Source organism: Podarcis filfolensis (assembly GCF_964270895.1).
Source record: "Podarcis filfolensis genome assembly, chromosome: 8".
Lineage (NCBI taxonomy): Eukaryota > Metazoa > Chordata > Lepidosauria > Squamata > Lacertidae > Podarcis > Podarcis filfolensis.
The window spans coordinates 64659554-64675092 of record NC_139611.1 but is presented as its reverse complement, the minus strand read 5'-3'; the positions used below and the strand labels follow the sequence as shown (position 1 = coordinate 64675092).

Below are 15539 nucleotides of genomic sequence, written 5' to 3'. Positions count from 1 at the left end.
GAGGTGGGAAGATGGCCTGCTCTGGTTGGGGTTGCACTTCTCTGGAAGGAGCAGGTTCACATCTTGTGGGTACACCTAGATCAAACATTGTCACTTGAGGGGTCCAGGTGGTGTCGATGGCCACGCTGGGGGTGCCTATTACCAGCTCCTTCTAGTTCACCAACAACAACCATTTTTGGACGGAGATGACTTGGCCATTCAACTGCATGCACTGGTAATTCCCAGACTGGGTTATTGCAATGCACTGTACAGTGGTACCTCGGGTTAAGTACTTAATTCGTTCTGGAGGTCTGTACTTAACCTGAAACTGTTCTTAACCTGAAGCACCACTTTAGCTAATGGGACCTCCTGCTGCCGCCGCGCCGCCGGAGCACGATTTCTGTTCTCATCCTGAAGCAAAGTACTTAACCTGAGGTACTATTTCTGGGTTAGCTGAGTCTGTAACCTGAAGCGCATGTAACCTGAAGCGTATGTAACCCAAGGTACCACTGTATATGGGGCTGCCCTTGAAAATGACTTGGAAAGGTCAAACGGCAATCATGCAAGAAATAAGCAAAATAGCTAAACAGGTACTAGAAGTCACCCCAGAACTGGCCCTACTGAACATCTTCCAAGATAACAATGCCTACTCATACTATAAAGAGCTCATAACCCACCTACTCTCAGCAGCCAGAAACATCATAGCCTGTCAGGGACCTGTCAGGAATAAACATGGAACACTGTTATCAAGAAACAGCCTTACTAGAAATGCTAACCAATAGACTTAAACTGACACGGAGACAAATAGAAGACGACACCTTCACTCTGGTATGGCTCCCCTTTATCACATACACAGCCCAACAAGACAACAACATGAACCTACCGACAGCATTCGATTCAATATGGCTAACTTGACCCAACAACCCACACCCACACATAAACAAATTCCACTGCAGCCAACCAAAGACAATCAACAACACCCTAGGCCACACCAACCTCTCTCATCACCAAGGAAACATCATAAGCGAATAGAAAGAGAACATACCCAAATGACGCTGACACAAAAACCCCACACATACACTAAGTAAAAGAACATAAGCTTTGCCGCCACCCCTCTCCTGTCCCCACCACTTTTCTTCCCAGCCCTATACTTCATATAACACCAATGTCTCACAACAAATGTAACTGATCTGAAGAAACAGACAATGCATGTGCTTTTGTACATGAGGAAAATCTTTAATAAAAAATATTTTTTTAAAAAATGCAGATTACTGGCTTGAGTTGCTTTTAGAACTCATATAATCACTGCTCTAAAAAAGCTGCATGGGTTGCCAGCTCATTTCCAGGCCCAATTCAAGGTCAAAATCTATCTGTTTGACCAGGCATATTACAGTTGTTATTTTACTCTGCTCCGATTTGGCTTTTTGTGGTCTCTAATTGTTCTTATATTTGTGTTATTTCTATATCCTAGTGTCTCCTTTTGGATATTTAAAAGGGGTCAAAAAGGGAGGCAGACTGCATTATCTTAATCTTTGTGGGTTCCTTTTTTTTTTTTACAGACTCTTCTTTTCAATTCTTTTAAGTAGGCTTTGCTATAATAGGGTCAAAAGCTGATTTGAAAATAATCGCTCATTGGGAGTGAGGAGAGAGAACGGGAGGATTTAAGACCAAGCTGTGCATTTCATACCATTAATTGAAACCCTCTGTGAGATAATGTGTTCCTTCTCCTGTCTGAACCCTCCTCCCTCCCTCCCTTACACTGCTATTAAAACCATCCTCTCCACTTTCCTTTTGGCCAACTAGACCCTGGATGAGATTATGGCAACAGTGAGAAAGGAGGGGGTCTGCTCTGCCTTCCCTTCCTCCACTTCCGTTATGGGCTCTATGGTGCCATATCTGTCTTTCACTTAAAGAAGCAGCAGCAGACTGTGTTTTAGTAATAGTTAAAAGATCAATGAAAGAAAAACAAAACAGGGTCAAAGTGGCACTCACCACTAGGGATAGGGGAGATTTTAGATTCAATTTGCATTTAAAGATTAATCTACCTACAGTAATTTGAACTTTCCCAAATAATACAACAACCAAAACAAAACAAAAAATTCACTTCTTTGAATTTTGCACCACAATGCTGCAGCCAAGCCATGTGTACAAAAACCGCAAAGTGAACATAGTGAAAATAACATACAGAACTGGATAATGTTAAGAGAAAGTTTTTTGCAAAAATGTATATATTAGGCATAACTGCATACCAAACGTGTATATCAAAAGAAATTCACATTAAAGTGATGATTAATTTTCATGGAGACTTTATAAACACACACACAATTATGTGGAAATGTGGAGAACTGAATTTGAGACTGGAAAAAAGAGGGAGAGAAACGGAAATGGGCAGATTCTCCAATCCCTATGCACCACAAAAGAATCAGCCCTCTGGTATGGACAGAACCTAGTCAGATGTACATATAGAAATAGTGCAATACTCCTGATAGTGTTGGGAGCAGCCTCATGGCAGCAGAGTCTCTAACACTTGCCAGCAGGGACAGGCGCAAGGCAGTGGCAAAGTCAGGGCTGTGGGGATGAACTAGTGGGAGCGCGAGATTGGCTCCACAGATATGCCTCTTAAAATGTGCATGCAGGGTTAACACACAGCTTGGAAGCCGAAGAGAGCACTGGCTCCCTGCTGGATAAGCACAGCTTACCCTTGGTTATAATCGCAATGAGACCCTCAGTTTTGTAATGTAAGAATGCTAAGTTTATCTAAGGAAATGCATACTTGTTAGGAAAGAGCCTGTCTAATCCAGGTGGAGAGATGCAAAGAGCCATGTGCCTGCACTTTGCTCTCGGCAGGAGAGACATAAAAAGATGTCTCCTCTCCCAGTGTGAAGATGAATGAGAAGGGGAAAGGAAATGAGGAAAGCAACCCAGAGAGTATCAGTCTAGCACCCGAAGAAAGGTCAGCACATGTTGAAGGACAGCCCCAGGGCAGGCATGGCCAAACTTGGCCCTCCAGCTGTTTTGGGACTACAGTTCCCATCAGCCCTCAGACTTCCAGGTTAGCGCCATCGGCAATGGCGGAGTTCCTCTGACCGAGAGGAACCCGCTTCGCGAAAATCGGGTCTTGCCGCCGTGGCGAAGGCGGAGACCCTTCAAAAATCCCAGGCGGAGGAAGCCTGGGAACGTGGGATTCGGCTGACACCAGGAGCGCCTCCCCTACTCGCAGGGAAACCCTTTTTCGGGGATCCGAAGCGACGTGGGGTGAGCGGCACGGTGTTTTGAATCGACCGCTACTTTTACGGAGTGAAGCCGCACAGCCGTTGCCGGAGAGCGCTGACTTTTTCCTGTGGACAATTGGACTCTAAACAAGTACCCGTGAGTAGAACGGAAAATTGGATTAAGAAACATTTTAATTTGGCACTGAAGCGGGAAGGTTCTAAACAGGAAGTCCGCCTTCCGCTTTTGTAAATAGACTGAAGCAAAAATTGTGCAAGCTAAAGTCTGGAAAGTCGTATATACGGGTCTAAATTTCCTTCAGTTTTAACCACCAAAACCCCTCTTGGAAGCAGGAGAAAAGAGGGGGAATTTTGATTGTTCAAGCCTGCAGGAGAGAGAGTAAAGAAAGATAAATTTCCACCGTCTCAAACCTGGGAACGGGGTGTCAGAGACAGAAATTTTTGGGGAAGTTCATTGACTGTGAATGGAACGTCTTTTGACAGATAGTTAAAGAAGAGAAACAAATTGATTCCAGTGTTGCCTTTTGCATTTAAAAGAAACAAAAAATTTGAAAAATGAAAGTAATTTTCTTTTGTTGGACCTGCTTTCAAAAGATGGATACAAATAGAAATTGTCTCCTCTAGAGGGAGCTTGTTAAATTGTTGCTGGAGTCGATCTGGGGATTTCACAGCTGTGGAGATTAGGATCGTGGGACCAGACTCTGACCTTGAATAAAAATGTGTTTAGAAGTAGTTTTGGTGCTTGCTTTTTGCAAGACAAGCGCTTTGTTGGAGCAGATGCATGAGAAGATGGATTTGATGACTGTTGCAGTCAAAAACTTTGGACAAACAGTGAATACTCATATAGAAACCATTCAGGAACCAACCCAGGAACCTGTTTTGACAGGGCAAGTGGAAATGCAGAAGATAATGGAGGAGGTTGCTGCTGAACCTCAAGTAACACAAATGGAGAGACCCGAGGCCCTGCAGGAGCATAAGCCGCTGTTCTTGAAGATTGAATCTGGAGTGGGCCAGGGAGGGAGGGTCTGGAGTTATGGGGGCTCTTAATTTTGGAGGGACTTTGAAACATGCTTTTAAATACTTTCTGGACTACACTGCTGACTGTGGGGAATGGGACTGTGGGGAATGGGCTGATCTGCTGAGGGGAGATGGAGATATTTTTGGGTTGGAGTCTCCCCAAGACCTACTCCTCAATGAGAAAGGAAAGAAATTAAGAAAGAGATCAACAAAAGACAAGGTAAAGTGCAGGTATAAACAAGAAGAAGATCTGCAGAAGGGACATGGAAAAGACTTAAGAGCCTCAGACACAAGATTACCAGGTTGATGGACTAGATGGAATGGACAGTAAGGACTGACATAACCCGAGACCAGGAAGAAGAGACGTTGGATGAAGATTGGAAGAAAGTTTTTAAAAATTTATTTTGGGAATTAGTGTAAAATTAACGAGTATTAGGAAAAATGTTGGAATGAAACTATTTGGCTTTAGTAGAAATGATATAAGGAGTTATGTATAAATAAGTATTAAGTTTTAAGCTTTAAGGTATTTTATGGTAAGATAAGGTTAAAATAAATTAAGGTAAATTGAACGACAGAATATAGTGAAAGATGGAAAGGATTTGCTGAGTTAATTAATAGGTTAGACTGTTAAGATAAATTACCCAATAAAAATTGAGAAAGATGGAAAGAATTTGCTGAAACAAATAACTAAACTAGAATACAAAAAGGGAGGTGTGAGGAAGTCGATGAAACAAGTAAATGAAAGATAAAGATATGGAATATTGGATGTGTGTTTTTTATTCTTATTGTTGTATTGGTTTTTATGCTTTTTTCCTTTTTTATGTATTGTAATGTATGTTTTGTTAAATTTTTTGTTGTTTTCTTTTCTTTTTTTCTCTGTAATTTTTAAACTTCTAATAAATATCATTTTTTTAAAAAAAAATACAGTTCCCATCATCCCTGACCACTGGCCCTGTGAGCTAGGGATGATGGGAGTTCTAGTCCCAAAACAGCTGGAGGGCCAAGTTTGGCCATGCCTGGTCTATGGAGCTTGGAGGTTCTTCTCTCTCTCTCTCTCTCTCTCCTTTCTCCCCATGCAGACACACCAGTATTCAATACAAGCTGAGTTGCAATCCAACACTGAAAACATAGACCTTGCATTGGTCTCCCACTAAGCAGCAGCTATTGTTGCTGCCTTGCCTACCAGCCAAGTCGCTGCTGGGCAGCGTTAGGGGCCACCTATCTGGAAACAATTCTTAAGGTGCAGGAGGACCTTTTTTCATGTGATCACCCTGCTGAGGACATCCAAGGTTGTTGGTTTTTTAAAAAGAAAATATCTTGTTATAAATTTTTGGTGCTAGAGCTTGTGGGTGCAGAAGTTCTAGATTTAGTGTTAGATTTTAATCAAGGTTGGGGGAGTTAAAACTGCAAACACTGAACTCCCAGATCCAGTAAGGATTCAAGATGGAAATAACACAGGCCGGCTTCCTCCTGAAGTAATTGACTGACAATGGCTGAATCGTTAACCTAACAAAAGATGAGACATCATGACGTTCAGTGCCAGACAGCAAGAGAGATGGAGCCCCTCCTCCAGCTGTGTGTTAGTGGGAAGAGACAAAAAATGGTTTAGAACTCCTGTTTGGATGATGGAGGCTGGAGGGGGGTAGTTTCACTGGGTTAGTGGTAAAAAGGAAGAATGGGGGTGAAAAGCACCATGTGGGCTGACTGCAACAGGCTGCAACCAAGAGACAGGGAGCATGGCTGACTTCTCTGCTTTTAGACCCAAGCCTGCTATGTCTATGGGAGAAGCAAGTGACCCTCTTGGAGTGTAATGCATTGACCCAGGTAGACTCAGGTTGTATATATGTGTAAATAAACCATATAGCATAAAGACACCATAGTCTCCGCAGTGCCCCATTTTCCAAAAGGAAACACAGACAAAGTGTGCTTGCAACCCTGTTGGCTGCAATTTTATAAACAGTTTCTTATGAGGACTACATCTTGTTACTTATCCTGGGCCCATCAGTTTGATGAAGAGTGTTGAGATATAAACATTCCATCAAATAAAACAAATTATTTAAAAAAAAAAACTTGTGGAAGCACTGATCTTTGTGATCAGTTCCTTGGCTTCAGTTGGCTTTCCTCAGACTTCATCTGAGCTCAATCCCCCTTGAAGCCTGAATCTGACACTGGCAGCAGCTGACTTACGGTACAACCTACGTCAACTTCAACAGCGCCATACCTCCCTGGACATTGTCATAGCTCAGTGTGAAGTTTGGAGCAAGTGGAGGCATTGAGAAGGAGCTCGTTTTCCCCATTAGCATGAAGAAAGGCAGGCAGCATGAGTCAGCTGCAAGCTAGGCCTCTTGGCATTTCCACAGTATGAGCTGGCACCGTGACGCAAAGCGTTGGTACATTCTGACACAACAGTAGGAAAAGTCACCAGGCTGGTTAAGGGAAACAGTACTGACTTGGAAATTACTGCCATGAGTATTTCAAGTAAAGGTGTGTTTTTTTTAAGAATTGCTTGCTTATTTGTGTTGCCTCCTTATGGAGCATCTCAGTAACTTGTCACACTGGGGCAACAATCCTGTGCACACTAACCTGGGGCAAAGTCCTACTGAGCATAATGGCACTTACTTCTGCAGAAATGTGTGTAGATTTGCATTGCACATCTAAAACCTGCCATCCAAGTCCCTTGAGGAAAGATTGAAGGAGTTCCGTGTGCTGCAGGAGAAATGACTGAGAGGCAACAGAACATAAAAAGAGCCCTGCTAGATCAGGTCAAAGGTCCGGCATCCTGTTCTCACACTGGCCAACCAGATGTCTCCTCTGAGAAACCCACAAGAAGGTACAGAAGAAACAGAAAGCAACAGCAATCTCCCCACTTGTGGTCCCCAGAAATGGGTATTCAGATGTATACTGCTTCCAACAGTGGAGGGATAACAACGTAATGGCTAGGGTGGTGGGGATGATGACAAGGCTATAGTCCTGACCGAAGCACACTAAGAGCTCATTCAGACTTACGTTTGTCTCCTACCTAGAGAGAACAGGTCCTAGTGGTTTTCCAGTTGCACCTGTGCCTAGAAAGTGTGGGACAAGTGGTTTTGCTCTAGCCCCGCCACTTTCCCCCAGAAAACCCGCAGAACCTGATTGACGTATACCACTGAAGGTTGGGCTTTTTCGGAGGAAAGTGTTGGGGCAAGGGCAAGTCTGGATGAGTCATATGTTCTGATGAAGTCAAGCAGACTTGCTTCTGAGTAAGCATGCATAGAACTGCATCATGCAGGGGTGGTTCCCTACATTACAATTTTCATTCACGGGCTGCTCCTGTGAGCCATTCCCATCACACACAAGCACTCTGTGACACTGTGCCTTAATTATGTTTGCTCTTAAGTCAGGCAGAGATGCTTTTGAATTGTGACTAGAGGCTTGGTGTGCCAATTACTGACTCTTTGATAGTGTTCTAAGTGCATGGCACTGGGGAGTTTTATGTGTCAGTTTTGGTGAGCTGCAGCATCAGTTTCCTCCCACTCCCAGATCTTACTAAGGTGCACACTACAAATAAATGGTGTTCATTTTTCCTTAAGAAACATTTTTCAAAACACATTGGGAACAATGCATACCAACCTATGCGTCTGTCATTAGGTGTATTTTCTATTGGCCCCTCCAAACATTTTTTATTGTGCACTTGCAATGACTGCTGTTCATTAAAGTATTAGGAGGCATTCACAGCTTCTGCACTGGGCTGCAACCCTGATCAGATTCATTCCCAGCCCATATTGCTACTGGGATGTGGCTTTGGGTTGGTTGTTTGTTTGATGTGATGTCATGTGTGGGGCAGATAGAGACACAGCTGCATGAGCTACACAACAGAATTCCCTGTGGCAAACTCAATCCCACAGCTGATAACACGCAAATAGCATCTTTGCCATCCTGCTAGTGGTCAAGTGCTTGGGAAGTGCTGTCCAAAGCACTTTGCAAGCCCTGTGCTCAGCAAATCCTGAATGCTGAGCAAAGGGCTTGCAAAGCCTCCTGCATTCCTCTTCCCAAGTGTCAGACAACCAGCTGTCTGCTGGGGAAGCACCACAAGGAACTTTTAGATGATAAGGTGGATTGTCCCACCCTCCTGTCAACATTGACCCATGAAGGTAAGGACAATGATTCCACCAGCCTAAAGGGTTTCTCCACTGTTTACTTACCAGCTTCTCAGCCTACTTCAAGCATCTGTCAACGCCTTACCAGCACACATTCACGTTCCCATAAATCAGCCAGCCTCCACTTTGCGTCATGTGCCTTTATTTTATTTTCAGCTGCAGAAATCTACTCAATAAGCACTTTTAATTTCAATGACACTCCTCCAGATTCATATGATTTTGTGATCGTGGCTATTCAGCATTCCTACACATGCCCTCTTGAAAGCAATCCCCAATGAGACTTACTCCCAGGTAAGCATGCACAGGTGTTCAACCACAGGGAGGGAGAAAATCACACTTTCCAAGTATTTCCCATTGTTTATTTGCAAAGCTATCACCCAGGTGCTGGGATTTGCTTTGCGTGTCTCACCTCTTCCATCTGACTTAAGTCAACCACCTTCAAAACAATGAACACAATGTTTATTTGGGTATAAACTATGTGCTTCTTTCCAGCTGGTGCCTGTAGCAAAATATGTACATTTGTTCCAACAGAGCCCAAATGCTGCATCAGCAGGGCAGGAGCCCTTCGCCAGAAACATATGGGAGGCAAAGATTACGTAACAGACCAGCTGCCTGATTATCTCTTCCACATTAAGGTAGTCCCTGCAGTACTTTCATGAAATAGCAATTTATTTATCTATTTCTAAATCAAACACACCAGCAAATACCTTCGAGTTCCTTTATAAAAGAGGAGAGTAGATGTATCATTTTATCCCTAGTAGGCGAAGATAACAGGAGTCCCTTTCTGGTGCCAAAGGTTGGAGGGGGGGAGAAGCAGCTTCAAAATTTCCTATCCTTTACATTCTTGTAATGGATTGCTGTACAGGAAGGGGAAATATTATAACTGAATAGGGTATCCAGATGCAAAAGAGAGGGCTCCTGCACCTTTAATAGCTTCATGACCAGCCATAGTTGCTGAAATTCCCTTTTCTACATAGCTACTAAAAGTACAGGAGCCCTGTCCTCTTTTGCGCCTTGGCAACCATGCAAGACAGCTAGGTCAGAACCAGTACGTCTCGCACCCTCATTATCCAAACCACATGAATCCCAATTTTCTTTGCTCTATGTCAGGGCTGTCCAACAGGTCGATTGTGATCTACTGGTCGATCTCTGTAGTTGAAAGCATGCGTTTATCCAAATTGCTAGTCGTTGGCTGCCTGGTCCTTTCTTAGGCTGCAATCCTATCCACACTTGAACACAGTAGGACTTACTTCTGAGTGGACCTATATAGGACTGCACTGTATATGTTCCAGAGAAAGAGAAGAGGGGTTACATGTTTGGATAATGGCCACTCTTCATACAGTCAATGCATCAATGCATTTAACCCATTCAAGATGTCCTTCCGGGGCTTCAACCCGGGGAAAGTGTGGGGGGGAGTGCTTGGACACAGTGCTTTAAAGTGTGGACCTGTGCTTAGTGTAAGTTTGGGTGAGCCCTTAGTATGTATTTAAAGCTTCTTATTTTAGAAGCTTTAAATACACACCAATTTTTTAAAAAAAATACTACATCAGTCTTTTGAGAAATCTGTGTTCAAAAATGAGGATGTTAAAATTCCTCTCCTGCTGTCCCCACTATTTTTATTGTTGTTCAAACAACCTCTTGTTATCCTGGTGGTTATGATAACATCAGGTTAAATGCAGTGACTTTATTTCAGTCCTGATTTTGCAATCTCCCTCCTTTTTTCTTAAAGGGATTTTCTACCCCTCTTGCTTTTAAGTCTGGCGGTTATCAAACCCAAGTGGTTTCTCTGGACGCTCGCATTTCTCCAGTGAGCTCGTGCCTCTTCCTGAGCTCCTTTTCTTCCTACTGCACCACTCCGCCTACTACCTCCTAGTGCTTCATGCATCAATCTCCTTCACTGCTCCAGTTCCTGCAGCAGCACAGCTAGGTAATTTTAGAATGCAGTTCTAACCATGCCTACTCAGAAGTAAGACCAACTGAATCAAATGGGGCATACTCCCAGGTAAGCGATGTTAGAATTGCAGTGTCTCTGGAATTAATGGTCTTGTCTCCCTACCTCTTTTGATGGCAATGCCTGTTTACTTCGTTTACTTCAGAATGTGATTAGCCAAACCTGTGGCGTAGGTCCCCCACCCGATGCCCATGTCCATGCCCATTTGGCTGAGTGCAGCCCTGGACATTTGCCCCAAAGTCCTGCCTGGATCCAATCCAAACTTGGTGAACCTCACAGGTGCCAAACGCTCCTTGTTGCGTTTGCTGCAGAAGAGTAACTAGGCTACCTCGCTAGATGCAAAAGCAATCCAAATTCTACAAGAAAACCCCTACAGTTATTTTTGCAGTGAGAAAGTTGTGCAATTTTGTCCAGTATTACTTAGACTGCACAGTACATTCCAGTTACATAACGAGTATTTTAGTTTCGAATTCTAAGCACATACTGTAGCCCTACCTAAGAGAAATGCAGCCTGGCTTTGTTTCAGCATTTTCAGGGCCCTGTTTTGACCCCCGTTTTGAAATCTGATTCAATCTGTTCCTTTGTCAAAGCAGCTGAAAGTGGAACTAATACAAAAGTACAAAGCTGGCATTTCTTCACCCCATATACCCAAACCTGTTGGATACAGAGGATCAAGGGCACAATATCCAGTGGATATTCTGCACCCATTCGTTACCCTGTAAGATTCTAAATGGCAAAGCAACGCCAACATCAACATTAAAAGTGCAATAAAAGTATTTCAGAAGTTCCCATCAGCTAACCAGCAAGAGGCAAAATCTAGCCCCCATAAAGACCAGGATAGATTCTCAATATGAGAAATTATAGTGTTTCTGATGTTCAGAACAGCAGGTCAGTCCAACTCAGGTCAGTAAGTGCTAGACAAGAGGCTAAAGAAGAGCTCTAATACAATCATTGTAGGGAAAAGTTCCTGCTTAGTCCCCCTTAACGCCATTGTCCAAAACAGCAGGAAGGAGCAATTCGGGGTACCTCTTGTCTTGGTTGCAGTTCGATAGCAGTTTCCCCCTGGTGTACAAAGGAAGCTTTTGTTATGTACAAGGGCAAAATTAAGGCCAATTTCTTGGATCCAGTAAGCGGAAATGTGATGGGGAGGGGAGAACAGAAGCCAAGCATGACCAGCAGCCTTGCTGGGAAAAAGAAGCACCTGTGTTGAGGAAGATCTAGCAGCAGAGTGTCAGGTGAAGGTCAAGTCTGTCAAGCAGGTGCTTGCCTTTGAGCAAGCCTACTCCTCCACATCACTAAAGTCCCATGGCCGGACAAGCAACTTCAAGGTGGAATCTTTGGCAGACAACTTGGAAGCCAAGCCAAAAAAAATCAGAGGGATGGGACTTGCTCTTCTCCTCCTGAACCAAAATTTCTTTCTTCAAAGCCCCATGGGTACTAGCAGAGTTAAGGAGGGGCAATGTCAAGTCACAAAAAACTGTCTGCTTTTAAGAGTTATGCAAAGATGAAATGTTTCCAAATTCTGCAGAATCCAGAAGCTCTCCCAGGCCCTGGACTAAAGAGGATGAGTTTCTACAAAGCAGATGGGTACTTTTCGATTGCATAAGAACCAGCAGACTCAACAGCCTCTCTCCAGCTGCTGCCAAAATGGCTGCCTAGACATATCCATGCCGCCCATTTTGCTCTGGGTCCTCTCTAGAATGCAGTGCAGAGGCCTCCTGTGGTAACAGACATTGCTAAAAGTCAAAACTGAAGCACCCAACTGCTCGACTCCTGGTAAAAAGGACTCATTGGCTAGGAGCAGAAGGTGCTGTTTTTTGCTTCCTAAAGGCCAGCAGTCTAGGACTGGTTCTCACCATCATCTCACCCTCTGACCGTCAGAGCAAAAAAGCCAGTTCTGGAACAACTTCAAAGCTTCAGCAGACCAGTTCAAGAGCAGCAGAGCAGCAGCTGAATCTGGGGCTGGTTGCAAGCCAAACTTATCCAAACCAAAGGAAAGTCAATGAATGAGATGGTCATGAGAATCAGATGTCTCCTACAGTTGAGCCCAAGGCCAAGAGATCTGATGACGACGAGCAGCTGGAAAAGAGCCACACTATACATCTGAAGCATATTCAACTCCCCCCAAAGAATCTAGGAACTGTAGTTTACTCCTTCACAGACCTTTTCAGCACCTTTAACAAATTATAGTTGCCAGGATTCCTTGGGGGAAGTCATATACTTTAAATGTGCATTAAGTATGCTTTAAATGCATAACGTGGATCTGCCTGGAGGGAGCTGTTTGACACAAGCAGATGGGGAAGGAAGGAAGGATGCTCACCAACATCATCATCACACCCTCCTGCTCTGGGGGGCTCGGGAAACGGTCCCATCCTTGGAGGAAAATTCTGCAAGGAAGACCCTCTGCACGCTTACTAGCACCCGTCGCCTTCCACCCCGCCTTCCACCCCACCTTCCTAGCGACAACCCCCCCCCCCAGCGGGTGGCAGAAGGGTGCAGCGCCCCGCTCCACTTCTAAGGCCGGGTTCGCCGGGGCTGATGGGGAGAAGGAGCTGCCCCCTGCTGGATCCTCTTGAAGGGGGACTCGGGCGGCTCCGGGGCGCCCCCTCGGCCGCGGCGCGTTCTGCAGTCAGCCCAAGGCACGCAGCTGCCCAGTCCCAGCGCCGAAGCCAGCAAGGCGGGCGGCCTGGCTTTCTTGCAGCGCCGCAGGCTCTTCTTCAGGCGCTGCCCGTGCGCGGTCAGGTAGAGCTCGGCCTGCGCCACGCCGCTGCCCAGGCGGCCCAGGCTCTCGGCGCGGTTGGCCATGCGCAGTTCGGCCTCGATGAAGACGCGGTGCAGCTGCTCGACGCGCCTCTCCAGCTCCGACACCAACTGCCGGCGCCCTTCCGCCTCCAGCAGCCGGCGCCGGGCCTCGGCCAGCTCCAACGCGCCCCGCACCGCCGCGGGCAGGGACGAGGCAGAGGCGCCCGCGCCGCGCAACTCCAGCTCGCGGCTGGCGGCGGCGGCGGCGGCCGCCTGCTCAGGCTTCCCGGCCTCCGAGCGGCTGTGCGGCGTCATGGCTTCGCCGGCAGAGGGCGCGGGTCCGCAGCCGGGCATCCAGGCGCGCGCGCTTCGGAGAGCGAGAGGAGCGCCCCGCCGCACCTTGGAGAAGCCGCCGCCGCGGCTGCTGCTGCTGGCGAGGCGCCCGGGACGCGCCGGGCTCCGCTCTCGACGGGGCTAAGGAGCTCCTTCCCAGGATCGCCTCGGGGATTCAGGGTGCGCTTTCTCTCCCCCGATCCCCCGCCCCGAGGCTCCAGCCAGGGGACCGCCGGCGGCGGCGTTGCTGCTGCGGCAGCGAGGCGCAGGTCTCGCCGGTCTATGATGTTGTGGCGAAGTGGCGAACGGCTCCGAGCGCTCTTATAACGGGACGGCAGGGCGGGCGGGGTGTTGGCAGGGGGGCGGCTGAGAGATGCCTCCCTGAGCCAGTCATCGAAGCGGCGGGAGCATCACTCAGCCGGCGAATCCCCGCCCGGTGCCTGCCCGCCCACCCGGCTGCAGCCGGTGCGCATCTCTTCGCCAGTCCCGACCCCGGCTCCCCTCTTCCCGCCGGGCGGTTGCATCACCTTCGCGCACGTCCGCCTGGGGACTCTCCGCTTTTTGTCCTCCGCGGACGCCCCTTGCCTCTGCACGGAACAGCTGCCAACCCAGCAGCAACCTGCCGCAGGAGCTTCTGGCCAGACACGTTTTCGCTCTGCTTGGAGGCAGACCATACCACGCACAAACACACCCTTTTCTCACGACGCCCTTTCCCTCGGCGGATACACACGTGCCAATAGCACACTTTTACTCGAGGCTTCTCTCCCCTGCTGAGGGCAAAATACATGCTTCTAGCAAAGGTGGACAGGCACATTGACAACACATACGCTTGCTAATCATGGCAACTTCCCATCCCCATGACCATAAAGAACAGGGAGCGGGTGGCATTGTGGTCTAAATCACTGTGCCTCTTGGGCTTGCTGTTCAGACAGTCGGTGGTTCAAACCTGTGTGACAGGGTGAGCTCCGGTTCTGTCCCAGCTTCTGCCAACCTAGCATTTTGAAAGCATGCTGGTGCAAGTAGATAAATAGGTACCGCTTTGGCGGGAAAGAAAATGGCGTTTCCATGCACTCTGACTTCCATCCTGGTGTCCCGTTGCGCCAGAAGCAGTTTAGTCATGCTGGCCACATGACCCGGAAGGCTGTCTGCGGACAAATGCCGGCTCACTCAGCCTGAAGTGAGATGAGCGCCACACCCCATAGTCACCCTTGACTAGACTCAACCGTCCAAGGGTCCTTTACCTTTACCTTTCACCCATTAACTACTAGGGCTGATGAAAGAAATCTTAATACAACCCTATCTGTACAAAATTGATTGTTTTATTGCAGTCTTATTGTTCATTGCAATGCATTATGAATTTTACTATAGTAGTCACAGGCCCAGTAAACCCTGTAAAGATATTAGCTTAAGTTTCATGGTCTATACATTTTCCAAGTAAATGTATTAATTAAACCTATACCCTAAACCTATACTTACTTCTGAGGAAATGAACATAGGATTGCACTGTCAATCCAATGAGCTTTCATTGATTAATCAGCCAATGATCTACAGAGTAATAAAGCAATAGAGGAAAAATAATGCTGAAAAATGTTCCCCACCCTTGTTATGCAGCTTCCTCTATTGTTTTTAGCTGCCTCTCCAATATTTTAATGAATTGGATGTTTTATTGATTTAGGTATTATAATTTATTTTTATGTTTTACCCCAGTCTAGTATTTGGGGTCTCAGTGAGTGGTAGGCTTTTTTAATAAATAAAAATGAAATAATAGAGTAAGTTTCTGCTTTTGCCCATTTTGTACTCTGATTGCTTTCCTTTGAGACTTACTATAGAAAGTTATATATTGATTTTACTTTTTGCCTATCTGCATTTCCAGCACTCCTGATGAGGACAACTGTAGCAGCATACTGGACAATAAATTATCCAGAAACTGCTTGAGGCTTTCCTCTCATTTTTATGCCATTTTGGTGGCATCTTTTCTCTTTCTCGTTAACTTTTCTTGCAGATTTTAGGAATGTTGGGTTATATTTGAGGTATCACTAAGTTAATAGTTCCTTTGGCTCAAGGATTTTGTCTTGCACAATGAAACTTTCCACTCCTGGTTTTCCATATGCCCCTCCCTAATCTGTTCTGGGAGTCCCCCCAACCCTCTGG

The 15539-nt window shown here is 46.2% G+C and overlaps 1 protein-coding gene across 1 annotated transcript; it reads right to left on the bottom strand.

The window, feature by feature from the left end:
- Positions 1-8487: 8487 nt before the first annotated feature.
- On the bottom strand, positions 8488-14333 carry TRNP1 (TMF1 regulated nuclear protein 1). Its single transcript, XM_083625788.1, has one exon. The coding sequence runs from the start codon at positions 13407-13409 to the stop codon at positions 12828-12830; it is 582 nt and encodes a 193-aa protein (XP_083481914.1). The 5' UTR covers positions 13410-14333; the 3' UTR covers positions 8488-12827.
- Between the last annotated feature and the right edge of the window lie 1206 nt (positions 14334-15539).